Source organism: Equus przewalskii, chromosome 18 (assembly GCF_037783145.1).
Source record: "Equus przewalskii isolate Varuska chromosome 18, EquPr2, whole genome shotgun sequence".
NCBI classification, from domain to species: Eukaryota; Metazoa; Chordata; class Mammalia; order Perissodactyla; family Equidae; genus Equus; species Equus przewalskii.
In genome coordinates, this window is record NC_091848.1 from 36,633,240 (window position 1) to 36,656,863 (window position 23,624).

General features: G+C 41.5%; 1 protein-coding gene across 1 annotated transcript; it reads right to left on the minus strand.

Annotated features, from left to right (window-relative positions):
- Nucleotides 1–1,547: 1,547 nt before the first annotated feature.
- On the minus strand, nt 1,548–23,608 carry UMPS (uridine monophosphate synthetase). The gene is made up of 6 exons (XM_008514703.2): nt 22,044–23,608; nt 18,844–18,997; nt 16,364–17,056; nt 14,740–14,915; nt 13,017–13,131; nt 1,548–3,561 (listed from the first exon to the last, which is right to left on the minus strand). The coding sequence occupies exons 1-6, from the start codon at nt 22,446–22,448 to the stop codon at nt 3,392–3,394; spliced, it is 1,713 nt and encodes a 570-aa protein (XP_008512925.2). The 5' UTR covers nt 22,449–23,608; the 3' UTR covers nt 1,548–3,391.
- Nucleotides 23,609–23,624: the final 16 nt, after the last annotated feature.

A 23,624-nucleotide genomic window follows, 5' to 3' on the forward strand; every position in this document is an offset into this window, starting at 1 on the left:
TTAAAGATGACCTCAGGCTGCCATCTTCGCCCTCTGGTGCTTCTTCAGACACAGTAGACACTCCCCAGGGGCTCCTTTAGGGAGCTTTCCCTACAGAGATGACTCACATCAGCACGAGTGAGGTTGAGAGTCGGGACTGAGACTCCAGGCCTGTGTCAGCCATAGGCTGGCTGTGAGCAGATCCCTTTACCATTCCAGGCCTGTATCTGTGGCCTTAGAGGAAGGGCAGCCAGACAAGGTTCCTGAGGTTCCTCCAGCAAATTGAGCAGCTTGTGCTCTAAATGCCTAGAGTATCAGAAGAGGCCAGAGGACAAGTTCTCACTCCTTTAGTCTTACGGATGTTCTGGACACCCTGTGGGGACTGTTCCCATGTTCCTCACTAGGACCAAGTGTTACAATGCTCAGAGCTCATGCTCTGTAAATATTCCTTGACCAAGAAAGGGCTAAACTATCTAATGCCTCCAAAATACTTCTACACTGAGTAGCAACACCCTCATAGGCCCCAAGACAACCCAAGTCCTTTGGCTAAATCCATTTGTGCTCCCAAGTTTTATGACTCCAGACTGCCTGGGCTTTTGCTTAGATAAGAGGCCTGTAGCACTGGGCTGATGCTCAAGAAACCCGAAACCACCTGATGTACCTGTTAGAAATGTGGATTTCCAGGCCTCAGGTCAACTCTGCTGGAGCAGAATCTCTGATGGTGGGGCCCAGGGATCTGCATTTTAAACCTGTGGCAGGAGACAGGTGATTCTCTGATGCTCCTCTGATTTCCCTTCAAGTTACCTAGCAAGGGCCCCACATGACCTGCAGTACAGGCAGACCTGAGATACTGTAGGTTCGGTTCCAGAACACCGCAATACAGCAAATATTGCAATAGAGTCACACAAATTTCTTGTTTCCCAGTGCATATAAAAGTCAAGTTTACGCTATACTGTAGTCTATTAAATATGCAATGGCATTATGTCTAAAAAACACCGTACATAGCTTAATCAAAAAATACAGTATTGCTAAAACATGCCAACCAGAATCTGAGCCTTCAGTGAGTCGTAAGCCTTTTGCTGATGGAGGGTCTTGTAAGAAAGGCAGTATCTGCAAAGCACGATAAAGCGAAGCATAATAGAGCGAGGTATGCCTGTAACAGAACAGGTGGTGCAACACCCTGGGGTGGCAGGAGCTCACACTTCTGACGGGCAGGAGTAGGTGACTCAGCAGGAGGAGGCGGACCCCAACAGCCTCACTGCAGAAGAAAAACGGGACTAACTAGAGCAGCGGTTCTCAAAGTGTGGTCCCTGCTCCAGCAGCATTAACATGGCCCAGGAACTTGTTAGAAACACAAATTTTCAAGCCTCATCCTAGACCTACCCAGAGTCAGAAAGGCTGGGGCTGGAGCCAGTGTCTGCTTTAACCAGACTCCAGCTGACTCTGACTCAGGCTGACGTGTGCGAACCACTGACCTAGCAAGCCCATGAAGCGGGCACTTGAGACCTTAGCACGTCACTCCGAAGGTCTCTCAGCCTCAAGGTCACCTAGACTCTGGACACACTCAAGAGGTTTCCACCAGTTTTTATTAGAAAATGTTCCTCCTCGTCATCTTTCAGTTCCTCCAGGGCAGCCCTGAGGGCCACACCCTGTCCTTTTCCTTCTGGCCTCATTCCTTGATCATTTGCCTTTCCCAGCAGGACTTTATCTGGAGATGCAGCACTAGGATCTGACGCTCAACCTGACTTTAGGGCAAAAGCTCTTAAGTGTGGACTCCAAGAGGGAAAGCCATGAAAACCTGAGTTGAAATCCCAGGCTTCCATCTGAGTCACCAGGAGAACGGGGCAGCCAGGGACAGGAACACCTGTCACCATGAGGAAAGGGCCAGTGTCCTGACACCTGCCACAGGGCCTGGAGGCATGGTACAGACGAGAAGGAAAGGCAGATCATGAGTGTGCTGGCAGAATCAGAACAGAGAGCCTTCAAATGCAACTGCCACACTGGCCCTGCTCAAAGAGGGCCTTGAATGTGCAGTGTGGGGCCATTTCAGTGGCCACCTGAGCCCACACCCTTCACTCCCCTTCCTCCAAGAGGCTTCCTGAGTGGACCAAAGAAATAGAGAAATGGGGAAAGTCTGTATCAGTATTGGGGAACAGGGACCACTTAGAAACTCAGGAATTCCTGGGAGAAACAGTGCGTCTGGGACCAGGGTGAGGAGAGCATTGCCTGACTGGTTATGCCACACACGTGAAGGTGGGGCCTGTGAGGAAAGGCTGCCCTGGGGCCACTCAGCGAAAACACCAGCAACGTGGACAGCACTGTCAGCTCTGCTGCTGGGCTCCTGTCTCTTTATTTCTAGCGAAGGCTGATTTCCCTCTGTCAACAGTTGGGACAATGATGTAGGATCCTCATACAAGCCTCCAAATGGGACTTTTGACCCCTTGACACTGTTGTCTTTTTAGATAAATAAAGGAGCAGCTTGTCCATTTGTAATCCAAATAAGACAAGAGGAAGCTGTGACTGCGTTTTAGCACAGGTCCACGGCTGCTGCTCAAGGGAAAAAATGAGTCGGAACGCGTGTTGGAAATGCAAGCCAGATACTGCTTCAGGGGCTCAGCTAACATCATCTCAGCCCTGCCCACCATGCACCCTCTGCTGAGTGAGCAGCGGCAGTCCTGGGAAGCAGCACCATTGGATACCTAGACTATCACTTTTAAGCAGAAGAGGAGGAGAATACCTAATACTTAAATATTATTTCGGCATCACGTTAGACATAGAATAAAGGATACAAGAAATGTACTGCTTTAAGCTTAATGTCCTAAAGTTTTTATATCACAGCCATTAAAAGAATCAAAAGTCTGATCTAGGGGGCTGGCCCAGTGATGCAGCAGTTAAGTGCGCATGTTCTGCTTCAGCAGCCCGGGGTTCACCGGTTTGGATCCTGGGTACGGACATGGCACCGCTTGGCAAGCCATGGTGTGGTAGGCACCCCATGTATAAAGTAGAGGAAGATGGGCATGGATGTTAGCTACGGGCCAGTCTTCCTCAGCAAAAAGAGGAGGATTGGTGACAGATGTTAGCTCAGGGCTAATCTTCCTTAAAAAAAAAAAAAAAAAAAGTCTGATCTAGAGATAGGAGGGTTCCTGAAATGTGGAAGAGACCCTAACACAGAGAGGACTATGAGTGCCTAACCAACATCAGCCTCAATAAAAGAAAGTGTGGAAATGAACTTAGTGTAGTAACAATGCAGGGATTACAAGTCATTCAATGTTTCCTAAGGACCACGGTAACTCCCCAAGTCATTCCAACACAGGAACCGTGGAAGAACCCAAGCAGTATTAAAGCTGCTTATTATTTCAATCTCAGGAAGCCATGTATCTTCAAGGCCTTCACAAAAACGTATCTGAGACACTCAAACACCCAGTCTACTCAGATAAGCTTCCCAGGCAGCTTTTCTGTACATCTCAGCCGCTTCCAGACGATTGGCTGAAGTTGTTATGCCCCGGCCTACAATGATGATATCAGAGCCTCGTTTGCCAATAACTTCTTGTGGGCTGCTGTACTGTTGGCCGAGATTATCACCTGCAAAAGCAGAAAGGTTACTGTTTAACACAAGACAAAAAAAATCAGAAAACCTGTCCCATGACTTTTCTGCAAAAGTATCTAAACGGCTTTAAATAAAAATATGCTCTTGTATTCCATGCTTCTTCTACACAGTGAGTAAAAGCAGGTGACAGACTCCTTGGAAGGGCTGGGCCAGTGGCGTAGTGGTTAAGTTTACACGCACTGCTTTGGCGCCCAGGGGTTTGCAAGTTTGGATCCTAGGCACAAGACTGTGCACTACTCGTCAAGCCATGTTGTGGCAGCATCCCACATACCAACTAGCGGAAAACTGCCACAGATGTTAGCTCAAGGATGACCTCCGTCAAGCAAAAAGAGGAAGATTGGCCACAGATGTTAGCTCAGGGCCAATGGGCCAATCTCCCTCACCAAAAAAAAATGGAGACTCCTTGGATAGGCCAGAGACCTCCACAGTGGAGAAACATGCTAACGAACTCCTTCCCAATGTCTACTTTTAGAGCATTTATAGTTTAACAGTATCAAAACACAAAGAAGTACATCCCCCAAATTGCCAACAAAGGTTTAACACAAAAAAATAAAACGCGGCCTCACAACTGAAGATAATTTTAGGATACATCTCAGAATCACTGTACCATACTGTTGGAAAAGTCCTCACAAGGAGTCTAACCTGACCATGACCCGAGTGGGAAACTTTGTCACAACCCCATCAAGTGCTCAGACTATGTAAAACTTTAATCCTTAAGTTTGGCTTTTCCGTTCTTTTTTATTGAAGTGTAATTGACATATAGAATTAGTTTCAGGTTTACGACATGATACTTCAATATTTCTATAGCTTGTGAACTGACCACCACAGCAAGTCTACGGAACATCCTTCACCTTGCATAATTACAAAAAATTGTTTTCTTGTGGTGAGAAGTTTTAAGATTTACTCTCTTAGCAACTTTCGTACATGCAATACAGTATTATAAACTACAGTTGCCATGTGGTACACTGCATTCCATGACGACTTCATTTTATAACTGGAAATTTGTACCTTTTGACTCCCTTCACCCATTTCACCCACTCCCTATCCCCTGCCTCTGGCGACCTGTTCTCTGTATCTATGAGCGTGGTTTTTTGGGGTTTTTTTTAGATTCCATAAATCAGGGGCCAGTCCTGTGGCCAAGTGGTTAAGTTCACATGCTCTGCTTCAGCAGCCCAGGGTTTCTCTGGTTCGGATCCTGGGCGCGGACATGGCACTGCTCATTAGGCTTGCTGAGGTGGCATCCCACACAGCACAACTAGAAGGACCCACAACTAAAAATATACAACTGCGTACCGGGGGGCTTTGGGGAGAAAAAGGAAAACTAAAATCTTTAGATTCCATGTATCAATGAGATCAAAAGGGATATATCATTCTCCAACTTATTTCACTTAGCATAATGCCCCCGAGCTCCATCCGTGTTGTTTCAAATAGCAAGATCTCATTTTTTATGATGGCTGAATAATAACATTCCATTGTGTATGTGTATTATATATACACCACAGGTTCTTTATCCATTCATCCATCAATGGACACTTAGGTTGTTTCCATATTTTTGCTACTGGAAATAATGCTGCAATGAACACAGGGATGCATATACCTTTTTGAGTGAGCATTTTCATTTTCGTTGGATAAATACCAAGAAGCAGAATTGCTGGATCATATGGTAGTTTATTAAAAAACTTTTTGAGGAAGCTCTGTACTGTTTTCCATAGTGGCTGCACCAATTTACATTCCTACCAACAGTGCACAAGGGTTCCCTTTACTCCACATCTTTTCCATTTGTCTTTCTGACAACAGCCATTCTGACAGATGTGCGGTGATTATCTCATTGTGGTTCTGATTTGCGTTTCCCTGATGATCAGTGACATGAAGCATCTTTTCATGTGCCCGTTGGCCATCTGTATATCTTCTTTCAAAAAATGTCTTTTCAGATCTTCTGCCTATTTTTAAATTGGATTGTTTGGTTTTGCTGTTGAGTTGTACGACTTCTTTATATATTTTATCAACCCCTTATCAGATAAATGATTTGCAAATATTTTCTCCCATTTAGTAGGTTCCTTTTCCTTTCATTGATGGTTCCTTTGCCCTGCAGAAGCTTTTTAGTTTCATGTGGTCCGACTTGTTTATTTTGCTTTTGCTGCTTTGGCTTTTAATGTCAGATTCAAAAAATCATCACCAAAATCTATGGCAAGAAGCTTACCGCCTATGTTTTCTTCTAGGAGTTTTATGGCTTCAGGTCTTACATTCAAGTCTTTAATCCATTTTGAGTTAATTTTTGTGGATGGTGTAAGATACTGATCGAATTTCATTCTCTTTGCATGTGGCTGTCCAGTTTTCCCAACACCATCAATTGAAGAGACTGTCGTCTCCTCCACTGTATATTCTTGGCTCCTTTATTGTAAATTAACTAATGATATTCACATGGGTTTATTTCTGGGCTGTCTATTCTGTTCCATTGATCTATGTGTCTGCTTTGATGTCAGTAGCATTCTGTCGATCACTATCAGCTGTTTTGATAGCTTTGTAATACACTTTGAAATCAGGGAGTGCGATATCTCCAGCTTTGTTCTTTTCTCAAGATTGCTTTGGCTATTCAAGGTCTTTGCGGTTCCATACAAATTTTAGGATTGTTTATTCTATTTCTGGAAAAACGCCATTGGAATTTTGATGGGGACTGCACTGAATCTGTAGACTGCTTTGGGTAGTATGGACATTTTAACCAATATTAATTCTTCTAATCCATGAGCACAGAATATCTTTCCATTTATTTGTGTCTTTTTCCATTTCTTTCATCAATGTCTTACAGTTTTCAGTGTACAGGTCTTTCACCTCCTTGGTTTAATTTATTCCTAGGTATTTTATTCTTTTTGATGCAATTGTAAATGGGATCGTTTTCTTTTCTTTCTGATAGTTCATTATCAGTGTATACAAATGCAACAGATGTTTGCATACTGACTTTGTATCTTGAAACTATACTGAATTTATTAGTTCTAACAGTTTTTCCATGGACCCTTTAGGGTTTTCTATATATAATAATATCATGTCATCTGCAAATAATGTGACACTTGTACTCCTTCCTTTCCAATTTGGATGCCTTCTGTTTCCTTTTCATGCTCTGGCTAGGACTTCCAATACTACAATGAATAAAAGTGACAAGAGTGGGCATCCTTGTCTTTTTCTGGTTCTTAGAGGAAAGGCTTTCAGCTTTTAATATGATGTTAGCTGTGGGCTTGTCATATATGGCCTTTATTATGTTGAGGTACGATCCCTCTATACCCATGTGTTCAGAGTTTTTATCATAAATGGATGATGACTTTTGTCAAATGCCTCTTCTGCATCTTCTGAGATGATCATATGATTTTTACCCTTCATTTACTTAACGTGATGTTTTGGAATGACTGATTTGTGACTGTGGAACCATCCTTACATCGGTGGAATAAATCCCACTTGATCATGGTGTGTGATGTTTTTAATGTATTATTGAATTCTGTTTCCTAATATTTTGTTCAAGATCTTTGCATCTATCTTCATCACGGATATTGGCCTGTTATTCTCTTTTCTTGTGGTGTCTTTGCCTGGTTTTGGTATCAGGGTAATGCTAGCCTTGTAAAATGCATTTGGAAGCATTCCCTCTTCCGTTTTGGGGAAGAGTTTGAGAAGCACTGGCATTAATTCTTCTTTGAATGTTTGGTAGAATTCACCAGTGAAGCCCTCTGTTCCCAGACTTTTGTTAGTTGGGAGGTCTCGATTACCACCGATTCAATCTCCTTACTAGTCATCAGTCTATTGAGATTTTCTATTTCTTCATGATTCAGTCTTGGTTGGTTGTATGTTTCTAGAAATTTATCCATTTCTTGGAGGTTGTCAAATACATTGGTGTATAATTCTTCCTAGTAGTGTCTTATGATCATTTGTATTTCTGTGGTATCAGTTGTAACCTGTCCTTTCTTTCTGATTTTATTTATTTGAGTCCTCTCTTTGTCGTGGTGAGTCTAGCTAAGGGTTTGTCAATTTTATCTTTTCAAAGAACCACTGCTTAGTTTCATTGATCTCTTCTATTGTCTTTTTAGTCTCCACTTCATTTATTTCTGCACTGATCTTTATTTTCTTCCTTCTACTAACTCTGGGCTTCATTTTTCTTTCTCTACTTCCTTGAGATATGAAGTTAGGTCATTTGAGATTTTTGTTTCTTGAAGTAGACATTGATCCCTATAACCTTCCCTCTTAGAACTGTTTTTGCTGCATCTCACAAATTTTGGTATGTTGTATTTTCACCTTCATTGGTCTCATGGTTTTTTTCTCTTTCGATTTCTTCTTCGTCCTGGTGGTTCAGTAGCATGTTGTTTAGTCTCCACATATTTGTGAAGTTTTCAGTTTTCTTCTTGTAATTGAGTTCTAGTTTCATGCCTTTTTGGCCAGAAAATATGCTTGAGTGATATGATTTCAATCCTCTTAAGTTTATTAAGACTTGTTTTCAGGTGACCCACATATGATCTATCCTGGAGAATATTCCATGTGCACTTGAGAAGGTGTATTCTGTTACGTTTGGATGGAAAGTTCTGTGTACGTCTGTTAAGTTCATCTGGTGTCACTGAAGGTCTATGTTTCCTTGTTGATTTCCTATCTAGATGATCTATCCATTGATGTAAGTGGGGTATTAAAGTCCCTTACTATTCTTGTAACACTGTTTCTCCCTTAACGTTTCTTAACATTTGCTTTAGACATTTAGGTGCTCACATGTTGGGTGCATAAATATTGATAAATCTCATATCCTTTTGTTGGACTGACCCCTTATCATTACGTAATGCCCTTCTGTCTCTTAGTACAGTCTTTGTTTTAAAGTCTATTTTGTCTGATAGAAGTATAAGAACCTCAGCTTTCTTTTGGTTTCTATTTGCATGGACTATCTTATCCCATCCCTTCACTTTCAGTCTGTGTTGTCCTTCCATCTGAAGTCAGTCTCTGGTAGGCACCATAGAGATGGGTCTTGTGTTTTGATCCATTCAGCCACTTTACGTCTTTTGATTAGACCATTTACATTTAAAATAATTGCTGTTAGGTATGTACTCACTGCCATTTTGTTAACTGTTTTCTGGCTGTGGTTCCTCTCTGTTCCTTTCTTCCTCTCTTGCTCTCTTCCTTTGTGGTTCAATGATGCTCTTTAGTGGTATGCTTAGATTCCCTTCTTTATATCTTGTCTGTGTACTATAGGACTTTGCTTTGTGGTTACCACAAGGCTTACATATAACAACTGATATCCATAAGTCTATTTCAAGTTGATGATAACTTAATCACATTTTCTAAAGCTTTACATTTTTATTCTCCCGCCAACATTTTGTGTTTTTGATATCACATTTTACATCTTTTCCTCTAGCACATCCCTTAATTATTATACAGTCACGTGTCACTTAACGACAGGGATATGTTCTGAGAAATGTATGAGTAGGCAATTTTGTTGTGTGAACATCACAGGGTGTACTTACACAAACCTAGATGGTATAGCCTACTACACACCTAGCCTATACGGTACTAATCATATGAGACCACCATCATCCATGTGGTCTGTCACTGACCAAAACATCATCACGCAGCTCATGACCATAGTTATTCTTTTTACTACTTTTGTCTTTTAACTTTCAAACTGGCTTTCTAAGTGATCAGTCCACTACCTTTACTGTATAGGTACCTTTCCAGTGAGATTTAATCCTTCATATGCTTTCTTGCTACTAATTACTGCCCTCTCTTTGCAGCTTGAAGAAGCCCCTTGAACATTTCTTGTAAGGCTGCTTTAGTGATGATGAACTCCTTTAGCTTTTGCTGGCCTGGAAAACTCTGGCTCTCCTTCAAAACTTTGCCAGGTAGAGTTCTTCGTTGGAAGTTTTCTTCTTTTAGCACTTTGAATATATCATGCCACTCCCTTCTCGCCTGCAAAATTTCTGTTGACAAATATGCTGACAGGCTTATGGGGATTCCCTTGTACATAACAAGTTGTTTTTCTCTTACTGCTTTTAAGATTCTCTCCTTGTCTTTAACTTGACATTTTAACTATATATGTGTCTTGCTGTGGGTCTCTTTGGTTTCATCTTACTTGGAACTCTCTGGGCTTCCTGGACCTGAATGTCCATTTCCTTCCCTAGGTTAGGGAACTTTTCAGCTGTTATTTCTTCAAATAATTTTCCTGCCCCACTCTCTATCTTTCGTCTCCCTTTGGGACCTCTATAAAGCAAATGTCACCCTGGTTTAGGTTGTTCGATAAGTCCCTTTAGTTATCTTCACTTTTTTTTTTCATTCTGTTTTGTTTTTGCTGCTCTGATTGGGTGAGTTCCACTGCCTTGTCTTCGAGTTCACTTTTCCTTTCTTCTGCTTCATCTAGTCTCCTGTTGAACCCCTCCAGTGGATATTCCAGTTATTGTATTCTTTAGCTCCTTGACTTCTATTTGGGACTTTCTTATATTTTCCATCTCTTTGTGAAGTTCTTTGTGTTCATCCATTCGTCTCCTGAGTTCAGTGGGCATCTTTACGATCGTTACTTTGACCTCTTTATCAGGTAAATTACTTATCTCCATTTCATTAAGGTTTTTTTCCTGACATTTTATCCTGTTCTTTTGTTTTGAACATATTCCTTTGTTTCTTCATTTTGCTTGACTCCCTGTGTTGGTTTCTATGCCTTAGATGAAACAACCACCTCTCAGGCCTGAAGGAGTGGTCTTATTTAGGAGATGAAACTTTCTGTTCAACCCTGCCCTAGTTCTTGGTTGTCTCTCAAACCTTTGTGATTGTCTAAGCAGCCTATTATATTTCTAATAGCTCCCAGTAGCCAAGGGTGTGCCAAGACCTATCAGTGTCCCAAAGGGAAGGATCTCAGTCAGCACCTGCGTTCAGGCTGATGGGAAACCAGAATCCTGAGACATGAGCCTTGATAGCATGCAAATATATACAGTCCTGCAGGACGGCAAGCATTAAGCCCCACTGGCCACCAGAGCTAGGCTATCTGGAATTGTCCCCTTGGCAAAAATCAGGGCTTCAGATGACTGTTTAAGCTCTTTCCTGGGAGATACCACCATGCTATAGTAAGCTAGAGGGACAGCAGAAAGACGGCCTCTACTAGCTTACATTCCCTGAGAACAGCTCTGTAGGCCACAGGTGTGTGCCAAACCTGAAGCCAGCCCCTCAGCCCAAATCTCTAGGACAAGCAAACAGACTCTTTCACAGAAAGACTGGGGTGTGTTTCAGTTTGTTGTCTGTACAGTACCCTGGGGGTGGTAATCTGCTACGAATTGTCTCTCTGATTGTTACAGTCCTGTGGGACCCAGGAGCAGAAAGCAAGATCCCCTGGGTACTAGAGGCAGGTGATCATGGGCTGTTCCTTGGGTGGCAGCTGCAAAAACTGGATCACCAGACGTACAAACCAGTGCACCAGACATGTGGATGAGCTCCACTCTGGGCGATACTGCCACTCTGGAGTGTAACAGAGGGAGAGCATGAAGACAGCCCCTGCCCTCTAAGGTCCCTGGAAAGCATTACAGTCAGCCCTTAGATGTGTGTTTAATTAGAAGCCTGCCCCTCAGGCTGTAGCTATGATGAATAGCAAACAGGCCTCTTTCACAGAAAGACTGGTCTGTTGCCTCTTGCTGTGCCCAGGGGTGGTAGCTGTTTAGCAAGTCTTTCTCCATTGGTTACTGTCCTGTGGGACTCTCAAGCATAAGCTTCACTGGCTATCAGAACCAGGCCATGTAGAGGTGTCCCTTGGTGGCAGCTGCAAAAATAAGGGCACCAGAAAAGGGTCTAAGCTCCTTTCTGGGAGAGAGCAGCAGGCTGGAGTGAGGCAGAGGGGGAGCACAAACACTGCGTCCCTCAGCCACTGTTCCCTGAGAGTACTTCCAGAGGCCGCTAGATGTGTATAAAACTAGAAGCCTGCCCCTCAGGCCAAAGCTCCTGGACAAGCAAACAGGCCTCTTTCACAGAAAGACTCAGGGTGTGTTTCAGCTGTCTGTCCAACGTCCTGGGGGTGGTTGCCTCCCAAGAGCTGCCTCTGCAACTGTTACAGTCCCATTGGACCCAGGGACACAAGCTCTACTGGCCTCAAGAGCCAAGTGATCCAGGAGTGTCCCCTGGGCAGCCCCTGGAAAAACTGGGGCACCAGACGTGTAAAAGTAAAAGCTCCCATCCAGGAGACACTGGTGTTCTGGAGTGCAGCAGAGGGAGAGCATGAAGATGGTGCCCACTGGCTATAGCAAAGTAGAGAAGGAGTGTGAATATGGTGCCTGCTGGACAAAGGAGGGGGCGGGGGGAGGGAGGAAGGGGGAGAGAGAGAGACAGAGTAAGAGAGAGAGAGAGACAGACAGACGGAGGGAGGGAGAGAGGGAGAAAGAATCTCTGGAGAGGGTTGGCTAGACTAGGGAAAGAATGGTGTGAAAGAGGGTTGGGTACGAGTTATACAAGAATGACTATAGTCATTTAATATTTATTTATAAATATATGTAAATAAATATATATAAATATAAATATATATTTATAAATATATAAATATATAAATTTATTTAAATATGTTTTGAACTTTTCACTGTAAAAACAGAAACTCAGAGCTGTCAAGGTGACAAATTCCACTGAGGAGTGATAAGCATAATTGTCACCATTTTAAATAGTTTTGCTAACTGAGAACCCTACTATTCACAGTTCCAATCTCCAACTTTTTAAGCCTAACCCATAAAAAAGGAAAGAGAGAGAAAGTGGGATAGAAGAAACTCCCATACCTGTGATGAGCAACCTTTCTTGCACAACTGCCAATTCAGGGAAAGTAAAATGTTTCCAGGTCATCATTTCTGCCCCATTCAAAACCGGAGCAGCTTTACTGAGTCCCATTGGACATTTAAATATGCATATTTTTAGAACTAGACTACTCTATTGACTAGAAACTATCAAGGAGAAAAGACACACTTTGTTCGTCACTACAACTGCAGCTCTCAGACTGCAGAACGCGTTATGTTGTTCAAATAAGTTTGGGAGACGCAACAGAACCATCTATCTCCACACTGGACAGTGACAACTCACATTAGCCCATCAAAGGCTCTGCGACGTCCTCAACAAAGAAACAAATGTTTGATTTCCCTCAGCCCTGAGCATCCTTCCTTGAGCATGGAACACTTTTTTGGTAGCACATTCAGAACATCAGTTGGGAAACACTAAACTCAAATATCACTTTTCTGGGCATATTTCAAAAAGTAGCTTTCTAACTCTTCATCCTACAATTAGACTGCAAGTTATTTGGCATATCGAGGTCAGTATCAACAGGCAAAGGGCTCATTCCTTACTGTTCTGGACAAACAAGCTTTCTCCTTCGCAACTGTATAACACGCAAGATTTTACTTCACCCTGGCTGACTCAGGTAAAAAATCATTTTGGAAGAACCATGACCAATGAACAGATTTACCTCCTGCTTCTAACTGAACTCCTGGAGTCAAGTGAAGAAATTCTGGTTTCATGCTTACTCGGGAGCCAGAAATAAAACCAACCACAAATTCAGGATGCTCCTCAGCCATTCTAACCTAAATGGAATGTAACAGGACAGATGACAAGAGAGCAGTTAATCACACAGAGTAATAGTTGCACAAATAAAGTAAAAAATTGACTCTATTAACTAGTAAGAAACTTTGCTATTTTATACATGCCTTTTCTGATTTCGTATTAAACTCACTATATCTACAACATGTAATCTTAGAGATGAATCCACATGCTTGCTCCATCAAGACCATGAGATAACCCCCTCTCTCCCCTTCTCCCAATTAATCATACCCTAAAAACATTAAAAACCCATACTATGTGTGTCTAAAATCTAGATGCCGCATAATTATTTGTAGTAACACTTGGAGGCACACTAACTTCCAAAAAGGATATGAGGAGAACTTTCTAGAATACATTTATAATGGTATGAAACCACACTGAAGACTTACTGCCTATATAGGGTACTCCCCATCCAAGGACGGCCACCGTATAAAAAACAGTTACACTGTCAAGAGCTAAAGAAATCTCCCCTTGGTCACATTCCTTATTCTTTAAATTTGTCAACAACCGGTTTTCACAATTTCTATACCATGACCTCATATTCAGAGAAGTTTCTCTAGAAAGTCTGTCTAACTTTCTAATTTGGCTCTTCTCTGAGGCTCATCTTGTTCTATTCTTGTAGCAAGTACTAACACCTGACAACAAGTGATACCTCGCCCTTGAGCCAGACCCAGTCTCCCACAAGGCCAAATATGAGCACTGACTCACGGACCCTCTGCTATGGGAGTTGGGAAATGACAGACATTTATGGTCAATTCAAAGGTGGGGTTAAAACCTGGCTCTAGGGCTATGTGAGTTCTTCACAGTTCCATAGACAGTCTCTGAAATAATATGAAAAAGTAAATTCCCATATAAAAATTAAAGTTTCTTAAAATAAAAACTCTCATCACTTTAAAAAGTAAGAGTCTATAAAATATCTGGAAAGGTGATCTATCCACCTTTCTAGGTGACTATCCAACTAAGAAACCTAGAGGAAAATGTGAAGAGGAACTTTTTAAGTAGATAATTATCCATCTCACATTTCATCCTGGTGTGCAGGGTTGAGGGTGGGATATTAACATGCATGGTGTTACAAGAACTTTTAATGGGGAGTTACTGGAGGAAACAATGTGTGGACTCTAAGAGCTTTCCCACACAATACCGATCAATATCAAAGGCTGAAAGAGAGAAAGCCCTTCAAGTGGGCTGCTGTCAACAAGGCAGTCTCTGCGGGGCTTGGGAGACTGAGAAACTGCAAAACTGCAGGTCTGGGAAGAAGCCCTTCAATTTCAACTCATGGTGAGATGAACAAACTCTATCTTAAAGACCAAGTAAGTAGAGGTCGAGGTTTATTTGACCAAATATCTGTGTTTCAATGTTTCTCTCTTGGAGAAAAATTCAAATCTCTTAAGGGCCCACTGCAAGATATAAAATACTATTAACTATCAGGGAATTCTGGCCAACTAGTATCAATATACTGTCACACAGACAACAGCTGATGTTTTTTGGGCAGAGGTTCTATAGACCTCTGCCTAATTAAGACATTTTCTTCCCCTGGAATAACATATAGCAACACAGCCCTGGCCTTGTCACCCCAGCCCTGTGTTTCTTACCACTGCTTCAGTGTAGTTCCCAGTGGCCAAGGAGCCAGCGGAGCTCATCTCTGCAACGAGCAGGCACCCTCGGTGCAAGGGCAGGCCTACTTCTCTCAGACCCTTCACAACTCCTGAGCCTGGCACCACATGAGCATTTACAAGATCTGCCCAGGAAGCTATTTTAAAGACACCACCTAAGAAGGAGGGGGAAAAAGATACTTGTCAACTTTCAAACAGAAACCATTAAGTTTTTGCCCACCAGCCAACTATAGTATGAAATAAGCTCGTAGTAACACATTAATGAAACAGTGAAACACTGAAGAATTTTAGTAAAAATTTATCTGTCCACCCAGTAGCTAGTTGAGAGATCTCAATGAGAAAAATCTCTTTCAAGTTCTGCACTTAGTTTAAAAGCAACACTGATAAGACCGTTTTGCCTTGAAGGCTGAAGCTTATGACCAGCAATAAAATGTACGCAATTAGAAATGGACTGCGGTGAAGATGGGTGTTTACTCAAGTCAAAGATCTCAACATTCTCAAATTCCTCTGAAGATGACAAATTCTCATTCTAGAGGGATTTCTCAGCGACTTTACTATCTCTCAAAGTGCCTACTTGTTCCTCAGGTCTCTTTAGGTCTTTAAATTTCAATAGGCAATTGTATTCATTTTAAATGCTGACAGCAACAATCCTGATTTTTGAAAAAACTATATGCAAAACTGTAGAAAGTTTGTATATCTCTTATATCAGTCAATAAACTAAGCGATGTGATGATGGTCTGACATCTTCAGCACGTAAAGAAAGTCATGCACAGACAAATCTATCCTAAAGCCATAGCTTAAGTGTACACATGCATTACTTTAAGAAAAATTAAGTTATCTCAAATGATGCCTGTAAGTGTTAAGTAACTTGATAAAATGTCTGGTATAAAGTTAAGTGAAAAAAGCTTTAGATATATACATGACAGAAATTTGCATAGAAAAATGGGTAGAGAATCAAGCAGTTTTTTTAACCAACATAGTCTCTACTTCCAGTTCCTATTTAACATAAAAATTTTTTTAAAGAGATATATATACACACACAGATCTTTTTCTGCAGAAAATAAATCCTACAACTTGATACTTTTTTCATTGTTTCCTATACCTGCAATTTTCATTCTTCAAATATTCAAAACTCATTGTATTCTGCCACACAGAACAACATGTGTCAGTCATTTCTCCCTGCCTAGAACCCAAGTCCCCTTCTTCCGGCATCAGCACAGCTATCTTCTTTAGGGGAACTCCCCCTGAGCAAATCTCACTTCAAGAAATTTACACAAACTTAAAAACCTCACAGCACCAGGGGTGGGGCATATTACCCAGGCGAGTAATAAAGGTATTCCATACCCCAGGCCAGAGCGACTGGTTTGGGGTAGCATGAAGAAGTGTGCCTACCTGAGAAAGAAGTCAAGAGAGAAGAAGGCAGAGCTGAGAGATAGAGAGAAAGCAAGTCCAAACGACATTGCTTGAGCTCCTGGATCCAACCATGCTTCACAGCCTGTTCTATGGCTGGACTTTCAGTAATGTGAGCCAACACATTTCCTTTTTTTCTTCAGCCAGTTTAAGCTGCATTTCTGATTCTTGCAGATTCCTGAATAATACTTACCCTCATACTGCTTTTTTACTGTGTTTCCTATATCTGCAAATTTGCGGTCTTCAAATATTAAGAAGTCATGGCGTTCTGCCAGAGTTGTTAACTCCTTCATCACATCCAGAGTAAAATCATTCAAAATATCTACATGAGTCTTGAGCATGCAGATGCTGGGTCCTAACACATCTGCTAGCTGCAACAGCTCTCTGGACTCGGAAATATCAGCAGACAGACACAGATTGGTCTCCTTCTTTTGCATAAGCCTGAGAAGCTTCGAGGCAAGTGGGTGGGTGCTTGGCAGCTCTGCACGTGCACCAAAGCTGAGTTCTTTAGGTGCTTTCTTGACAGAAGGGAGAGAACCATTAAGACTAGGGAGAGAACCATTAGGATTAGCTGCCACAAAAACATTCTCCTGAATAAATCTCTTCACTCTCTCGACCATCTCAGGATTAATCTTCTTCTGTTGCTCAAGAATCTCTAGCACTTTGGACACTGTACACACCGAGTGGAGACGAATCCCATGCGCCCGCAGCATGTCCTTGCCTCCTTGCTCTCTGTCCAGCAGCACTATGGCATCGGTGACCTTTAAGCCCTCCTTCTGAAGAACCTCCACAGTCTCCAAAACACTAGATCCACTGGTAACGACATCTTCAATGATCAAACAGGTTTCTCCTGGATTAACAGCCCCTTCCACAAGTTTCTTAGTACCTAGAAAAGAAAAAATTATGTTGATTCCAACTTACAATTATATATTTCAGCCAACTCAGATGCATCTTGCAGTATAAATCTGGCAAGTATCTATAAAGACAGGGATGATCTAAATCTTATTTTCTGATACTCTACTTGGGAGATACGTTATCTTCATTTCTGACAAATGTTTAATGTGCCATGACTGCCGTTTCATTCAGCGTCTCCACATCCCAAAATTGTCAAAATAACATACACAGAATATTTACAGTAAAACTAGCAAACCATTGTGCAGTATATATAAACACCACTTAACATGTTTATGATCACAATTTTAGATATGGGGTTTCTTAAAGCAAGATCACCTGGATCAAGGAAAGTTACGAAACAAACAATACCCCAATATCATCAATGAAATTATTCCTTTCTCCATCAACAAACAAGTTCGTTACTCAAGATCACCCACACAATAGGTCTTTTGAGGGTATAAATTCAGGAGGGAGAATATTCAGCAATCATTTAGACCAATTACCACAACTTTATGAATTATATAGTGCCACGTGACTGAATATACTTCCCTTCTCCAACTCCCACCACAGACTATTTTCAGATAATCTACAAAATGTAAAGAACTAAGGTTGTAGACTTTACAGACTCATTTTTTCAGAGATTCACTTTTATATTTCCCACTTTCAAATTTGTCTTATTTTGAAACAGAAATAGAATTGGTGGGCTTTTGGCCCACTTTCTGTGCTTTACTACAGGTACCATCTTTGCCCTTTCCTATTCCTTTTCTCTTAACTCCTTTCTTCCTTTGAAGAACTGCCAAGTTTAACTGAATAGCTTAGAGGAGAATACGACGCTGCAAGTATTTATAGGCATATTTAAAAATTAATGATCTTTTTCTAAGAAATATTTTTGAAGACATATAATAAGGAAATAGAAATATTAGTTTCCTTACAGTCAGGGATTCATATAGATAAACACTGTGCCATCAAGCAGCAAAAATATCTTTTTTTTTTTTATAATGGAGAATTTCAAACAAATAAAACTAGACAACATAGCATAACGAACACCCATAAATACAGCACCTTGCCACTTAACAACGCATGATCGATTTTATTTCAGTTATGTCCGTCCCCCAATAATTTTTATGGGCAAATCCCAGATATCATATGATTTCATCATAAAAATTTTTAGAATGCACTTGGAAAAGGTAAGGACTCTTAAAAAATATATAATAAAAACACTATCACATCAAGATAAACAAAAAAAACCTCAAAAAATAATTCCTTAATATCATCAAATAGGAAGTCACTTCTACTATTTTCAAATTGATTTGGTTTTAAAGCAAGCCCACATGTTTAAAAACATCCACCTGATAACCTACTGCCATGGGACCATAAAAAAATTAGAATTTCATGTGGCATTTATATTGCTTTATGAGAGTAATTTTATTCATGCATTTCTCCTTATGCAGTTTAAATATAAATATAATAGGAAAGCAGGTGCCCTCAGAACATTCTGATGAGGGAAGGGCTGGTAAACACCTTGGGTTTCAAAGATACGGTGCAAAAAAAGCACGTTTTCCCACTGCCTAATCAATACAAAGCATTTCACCTCTAGACTCTAAAGGAAAGGAAGGTGATTTACAGCAACAGTAACCAATTACACAGGCCTTAACAACTTAAATGAGCTACAAAGACTATTAAAGGCGACTCTGGTAAAACATCAGTGTCCAGAAGAAGAAAAATTCTAACAGTATCAGGTGACATATCAACTTAATGCTTATACTACTTTTATTTTACCATAATTCTTAGTTTCTTTCCTTCTAATAAGCATTGGAATTTCGTGGGTTGAACAGATAACTGTAGCCAATGGCAAAGCTGTGTAAGGTACTCCACACACACTGTCAAAACGGATCCCCGCATCTTGGGCACTTTGGAATAAAATTTCTGCAATCTGCAAGAAAATGAACACATAAACTATCCATTATTATTACTATTCTAAATGATGTATAAATCATGTAACATTAAAGACAGGAATCGCCCAGTAGGAGAGAGTCTCAAACCCGACCAAAAAAATATAAATGCCTTTTTGTTAAAGTACTCTCTCCTAAATCCTAGTTTACAAATATAAATATAAAAACACAAGAATGAGGGGGCTGGCCTAGTGGCGTAGTAGTTAAGTTTCCATGCTCTGCTTTGGCGGCCTGGAGTTTGAAGGTTCTGATCCTGGGCACGGAGGACCTACACACCGCTCATCAAGCCATAATGTGGAAGTGTCCCACATACAAAACAGAGGAAGATTAGCACAGATGTTAGCTCAGGGCTAATCTTCCTCACAAAAACAAAAACGAAACACAAGAATGAACCTACTTGGCTAGACTCAAGGTCTCCTGTGAGGGCAACATGGGACGTATTAGGGAAGGCTACGCTATTGTCCCCAGAGACTAAGGATGGCCCCTAGGCTTCCTGGTTTCCCTTAGTAATCCATTATTCTTTGAGTATCTAAACCTTTCTATCACCTGCTAGTTAGATTTTCTGCCTAAAAGACATCTTCAATTAAGAAGTTTCATCAGAAAAAGAAACATCCTTTTACAACTGCATCAATAAAACGCCTAGGAATAAATTTAACCAAGGAGATGAAAGATATGTATAATGAAAACTATAAGATATTGATGAAAGAAATTGAGGACAACACAAATAAATGGAAAGACAGTCCATTTTCATGGATTGGAAGAATTAATATAGTTGAAATGTCCACATTACCCAAAGCAATCTACAGATTCAATACAATCCCTATCAAACTTCCAATGGCATTTTTCACAGAAATAGAGCAAACAATCCTAAATTTGTATGGAATCACAAAACCCGAATAGCCAGAGCAATCTTGAGAAAGAAGAACATAGCTTGAGGCCTCATGCTCCCTGATTTCAAACTACAGGCAGACCTTGGAGATATTATCAGTTCAGTTGCAGACCACTGCAATAAAGGGAATGTTGCAGTACAGTGAGTCAGACAAATTTTTTGGTTTCCCGGTACATAAAGAAATTGTGTTTACACTACACTGGAGTTTATTAAGTATGCAATAGCATTATGTCTAAGGAAAAAAATGTACATACCTTAATTAAAAAACACTTTACTGCTAATAAAATGACACAAAGTGAGCAAATGCTGTTGGAAAAATGGCGGCAATAGACTTGCTCAACATGGGTTGCTATAAATCTTCCTTTGTTAAAAAACGCACAATAAAGCAAAGCAAAATAAGGAAGGTATGCCTGTATACTACAAAACTACAGTAATCAAAACAGTATGGTATAGGCATAAAAACACACAGATCAACGGAACAGACAGCCCAGAAATAAACCCACGCATATATGGTCAATTAATTTACACCAAACGAGTCAAGACTATACAATGGGGAAAGGACAGTCCCTTCAATAAATGGTGCTGGGAAAACTGGATATACAGACATACAGAAGGCCAACAGACAGATGTGGTGAAGGGGAGCACTTATATGGTGATGGACAAGAAATAATGTACAAATGAACTTCACAATGATGTAAACTATTATGCACTCAAAAAAATTCTGTTATCATTACAATTGTTATATAAAATTAATTAAAACATAATTTCCAAAATTTGATAGAAGCATTAAAAAGATTATTTTGGAAATGCATTTCTTAGTAAGATGAATAGTACCTTCACCCCTGCCCCCCACAATTAGTTTATTTACCATAACTGAATATTACTTACTACTGGGAAGTTGGAGTTGAGTGGAAGTTCTATGGCGTTTTTTAGCTGCAAATATTGAGGAACTCTATTCACATAAATAACCAGATATGAAGGGAATTCTGCTACAGCCAGGTCTCTCAATGTTTTGAACTCCCTCCAAGTTAATTACCAAAAATCACACAGACACACACACCCTCCGAGAACTATTACCAAAAAATAATTTTAAGTCATCTAGCAACTGACGACTTGTTAAAAAAGAAATCAACTTTTCATTAGAAGATCCCCCGTCATTCACTTTCTCAGCAGCGATGAGATGCACCCTAGCAAGATTCTGGATGGTGAGAAGAGTCCAACCCACTTCAACTAGGGCTTCAATCTTTCTCATAGTAACCCCACAAGGTGGGGTTGACAAAGGGTGAATATAAACCCTCAAGTCGTGGGGGAAACACACATCTTCTAGACAGAACTTCTGTGATGATGGAAATGTTCTCTATCTGCACTGTCCAATATGGTAGCCACATGTGACTAAGTTAAAAATCATAATGTTCACTATGCACACGTGGCTAGTGGCAACTCGACTGGAGAGCACATTTAGACCCTTCTCCTCAAAGTGTGGTTTGTAGCTTTCGCTGGCAGCTTGTTAGAAATACGTCACCTAAACCTCTGGCCCGGATCTACTGAACCAGATTATGCTTTTTCACAAAATTCCCAGGTGATTCATACATCCTCAAAGTTTGAGAAGCACTGTGCTAGAAACCTCTAATTTGTACAAAGATTCTCCTTATAGTGACCGAAAAACTGCCTCCATGAAATGTCCACCCTCTGGCCTGAAGTCTTGCTCCCGGCCACACAGTGCCAACCTAACCCCCCTTTCCAGGCACAGCCCTTCCCAAGTATTGAACGGCTACTCAATTCTCCCCCCACCCCCCTTTTCCTTTCTTCCCCAAGTCTCATTTTCTCGAGGGTAAAAACACAGAACTCTTTCGACTACTTCTGTTAGAGACAGGGCCCCAAACTGGATTTCCTGACTCTCTTGCAAACCACGTGTCAAAGCTGGTGGGCCAAAGAGCAGGCTGCTCTCTGGGGCCCCAAGAGCCTACCAGTTCCCGGCCTCTGGGCTTCTCGAACCCGCTCCCCACGCCGACATTAGAGTCGGCCCGCCCGCTGGGCTCGTCTGCTCTCACCCACGGCCCAACTGCTGGAACCCCTCCTCCATCTGCTGGCCCCCATTCCCGCCACCCGGCTTGCTCGTCCCTTCCCCGAGCTGACACCTGGCTCAGAAGACGCGGTCGAGACACGATGCCCCGCAGATCGATGTAGACGGGGGAAGAGAGCCCGCTCTTCAGCACGAAGTTCCCAAACTTGAAAGCCTGCGCGTCGTACAGCACCGCTACCAAAGACCCCAAAGCTGAGACACCGGGCGCCATTACTGCCTGCTCCCAGCTCGCTGCAAACCCCAAAGGGAGCATGGCCCGCGGTGCCCTGCTGACGTCACCCGAGTCCCGCCCCTTCCGCCCCTTTTTCCGGCGGCTGGGCGAGCTCGCCGCGCGCGCCTGCAGGACTTGCGTAGCGAGAGTCGGGTTTCTGCGGTGAAGCGTGTCACGGCTTTGTGCTTCTGCCGGCTGCCTCTCGATGGCATCGCTGGAGTTTAAATGTCCGAATAGGACCGGGATCATAAAGTCAAGCCTCTCAAGAGAGTTTGTATAAATCCCGCCCACATTTTGTAGCTCAGTCTCCTCTTATCTCCACTCTATGACCGAGCACGTCCTGTTATTACCCGTGACTCCTCCTTACCCCCGCTTCATCATATAGAGTGTAAATTCTCCAATACCAGGACTCAATACTCTTGTTACTTCGTGATGTCTGTCACGTGACACTGTCATAGCAAATTGCACTTGGGACTATAAAGCGCTTAGGTAATTGTTTATTACCTCTTATCGGGCAGGATGCATTCTGGAGAAGGAAATGTTTATTCTGGTTAGAGTACTTCAAGTTCTTGGAATGTACTAACAGTGCAACAGGTGAGGAAGAGAAGGGAGGAGAGTAGAGGAGGATGAATTGATCGGTGTCAAGGTTATCAGGAGGATAATCTTGCCAGCCAATCTGAAAATCTAAGCGTATTTGTTCTATACAAATAAATCCCTTAAAGTGGGGGAAATCCTCATCACATGTAGAAGGCAATACCTTAAGGAAAATAACCCTTAAAACCGTAGGGCTCATGGTTGTTTCTCAGCAAATTGATTCTGATTTCATTTCTCTATTTCTATATTGTTTATATATGTCCATATTTTCTCTGAAGAGATTGTGCTGACCAGCCAATGTGAAGAGCCCATGCTTTTCACAGTTGTTTCTCATTTCGAATAAATGCAGTAAAATCTTGATCAAATAAAACACAAATATTAAAACATTTTTGTTCTTGTTGACAAACTAGTCAAAACACTTCAGTCTCTAACACTCTAGTTGACTGACAGTGTGCTATGAATTAGTCTCATTTGCACTGGAGTGGCACACGTAGACTCTTTCAAAGCCTGGTCATGTCTGTGTAGATTAATCCAGGCCCCTGGAATCCACACTATAATACATAAACTTGTAAGATCCAGCCCAAATGGCCTGCGAGTTCTAACAAAGTTGCCACGTGAAAGACATGAAGTTAACCACACACACCTGAGGCTTACTCAGCAAGTTGACTAGAGAAATGCCTTAGAAAATTTCTCTGGGATACACAGTTGTGGCTTTCTTTCCAAACTCGTGGGCAAAAAGTGCTGTAATAATAATGTGATATATTCCCTTCATATATATGGATGAAGAGAGAAAAAAAAATTTTGTGAACAAAGGTTTTAATTAGAAAGAAA

Excerpts from the sequence above, each read along its gene's own strand:
- UMPS (XM_008514703.2), bottom strand. The coding sequence starts at position 22,448 with ATGATCCCGGTCCTATTCGGACATTTAAACTCCAGCGATGCCATCGAG. Across the intron at positions 18,998-22,043 it reads GACCGCGTCTTCTGAGCCAG|ATTGCAGAAATTTTATTCCA; the intron begins GTGTCAGCTCGG and ends ATTTTCTTGCAG. Across the intron at positions 14,916-16,363 it reads AGTAAAAAAGCAGTATGAGG|GTGGTGTCTTTAAAATAGCT; the intron begins GTAAGTATTATT and ends CCTCCTTCTTAG.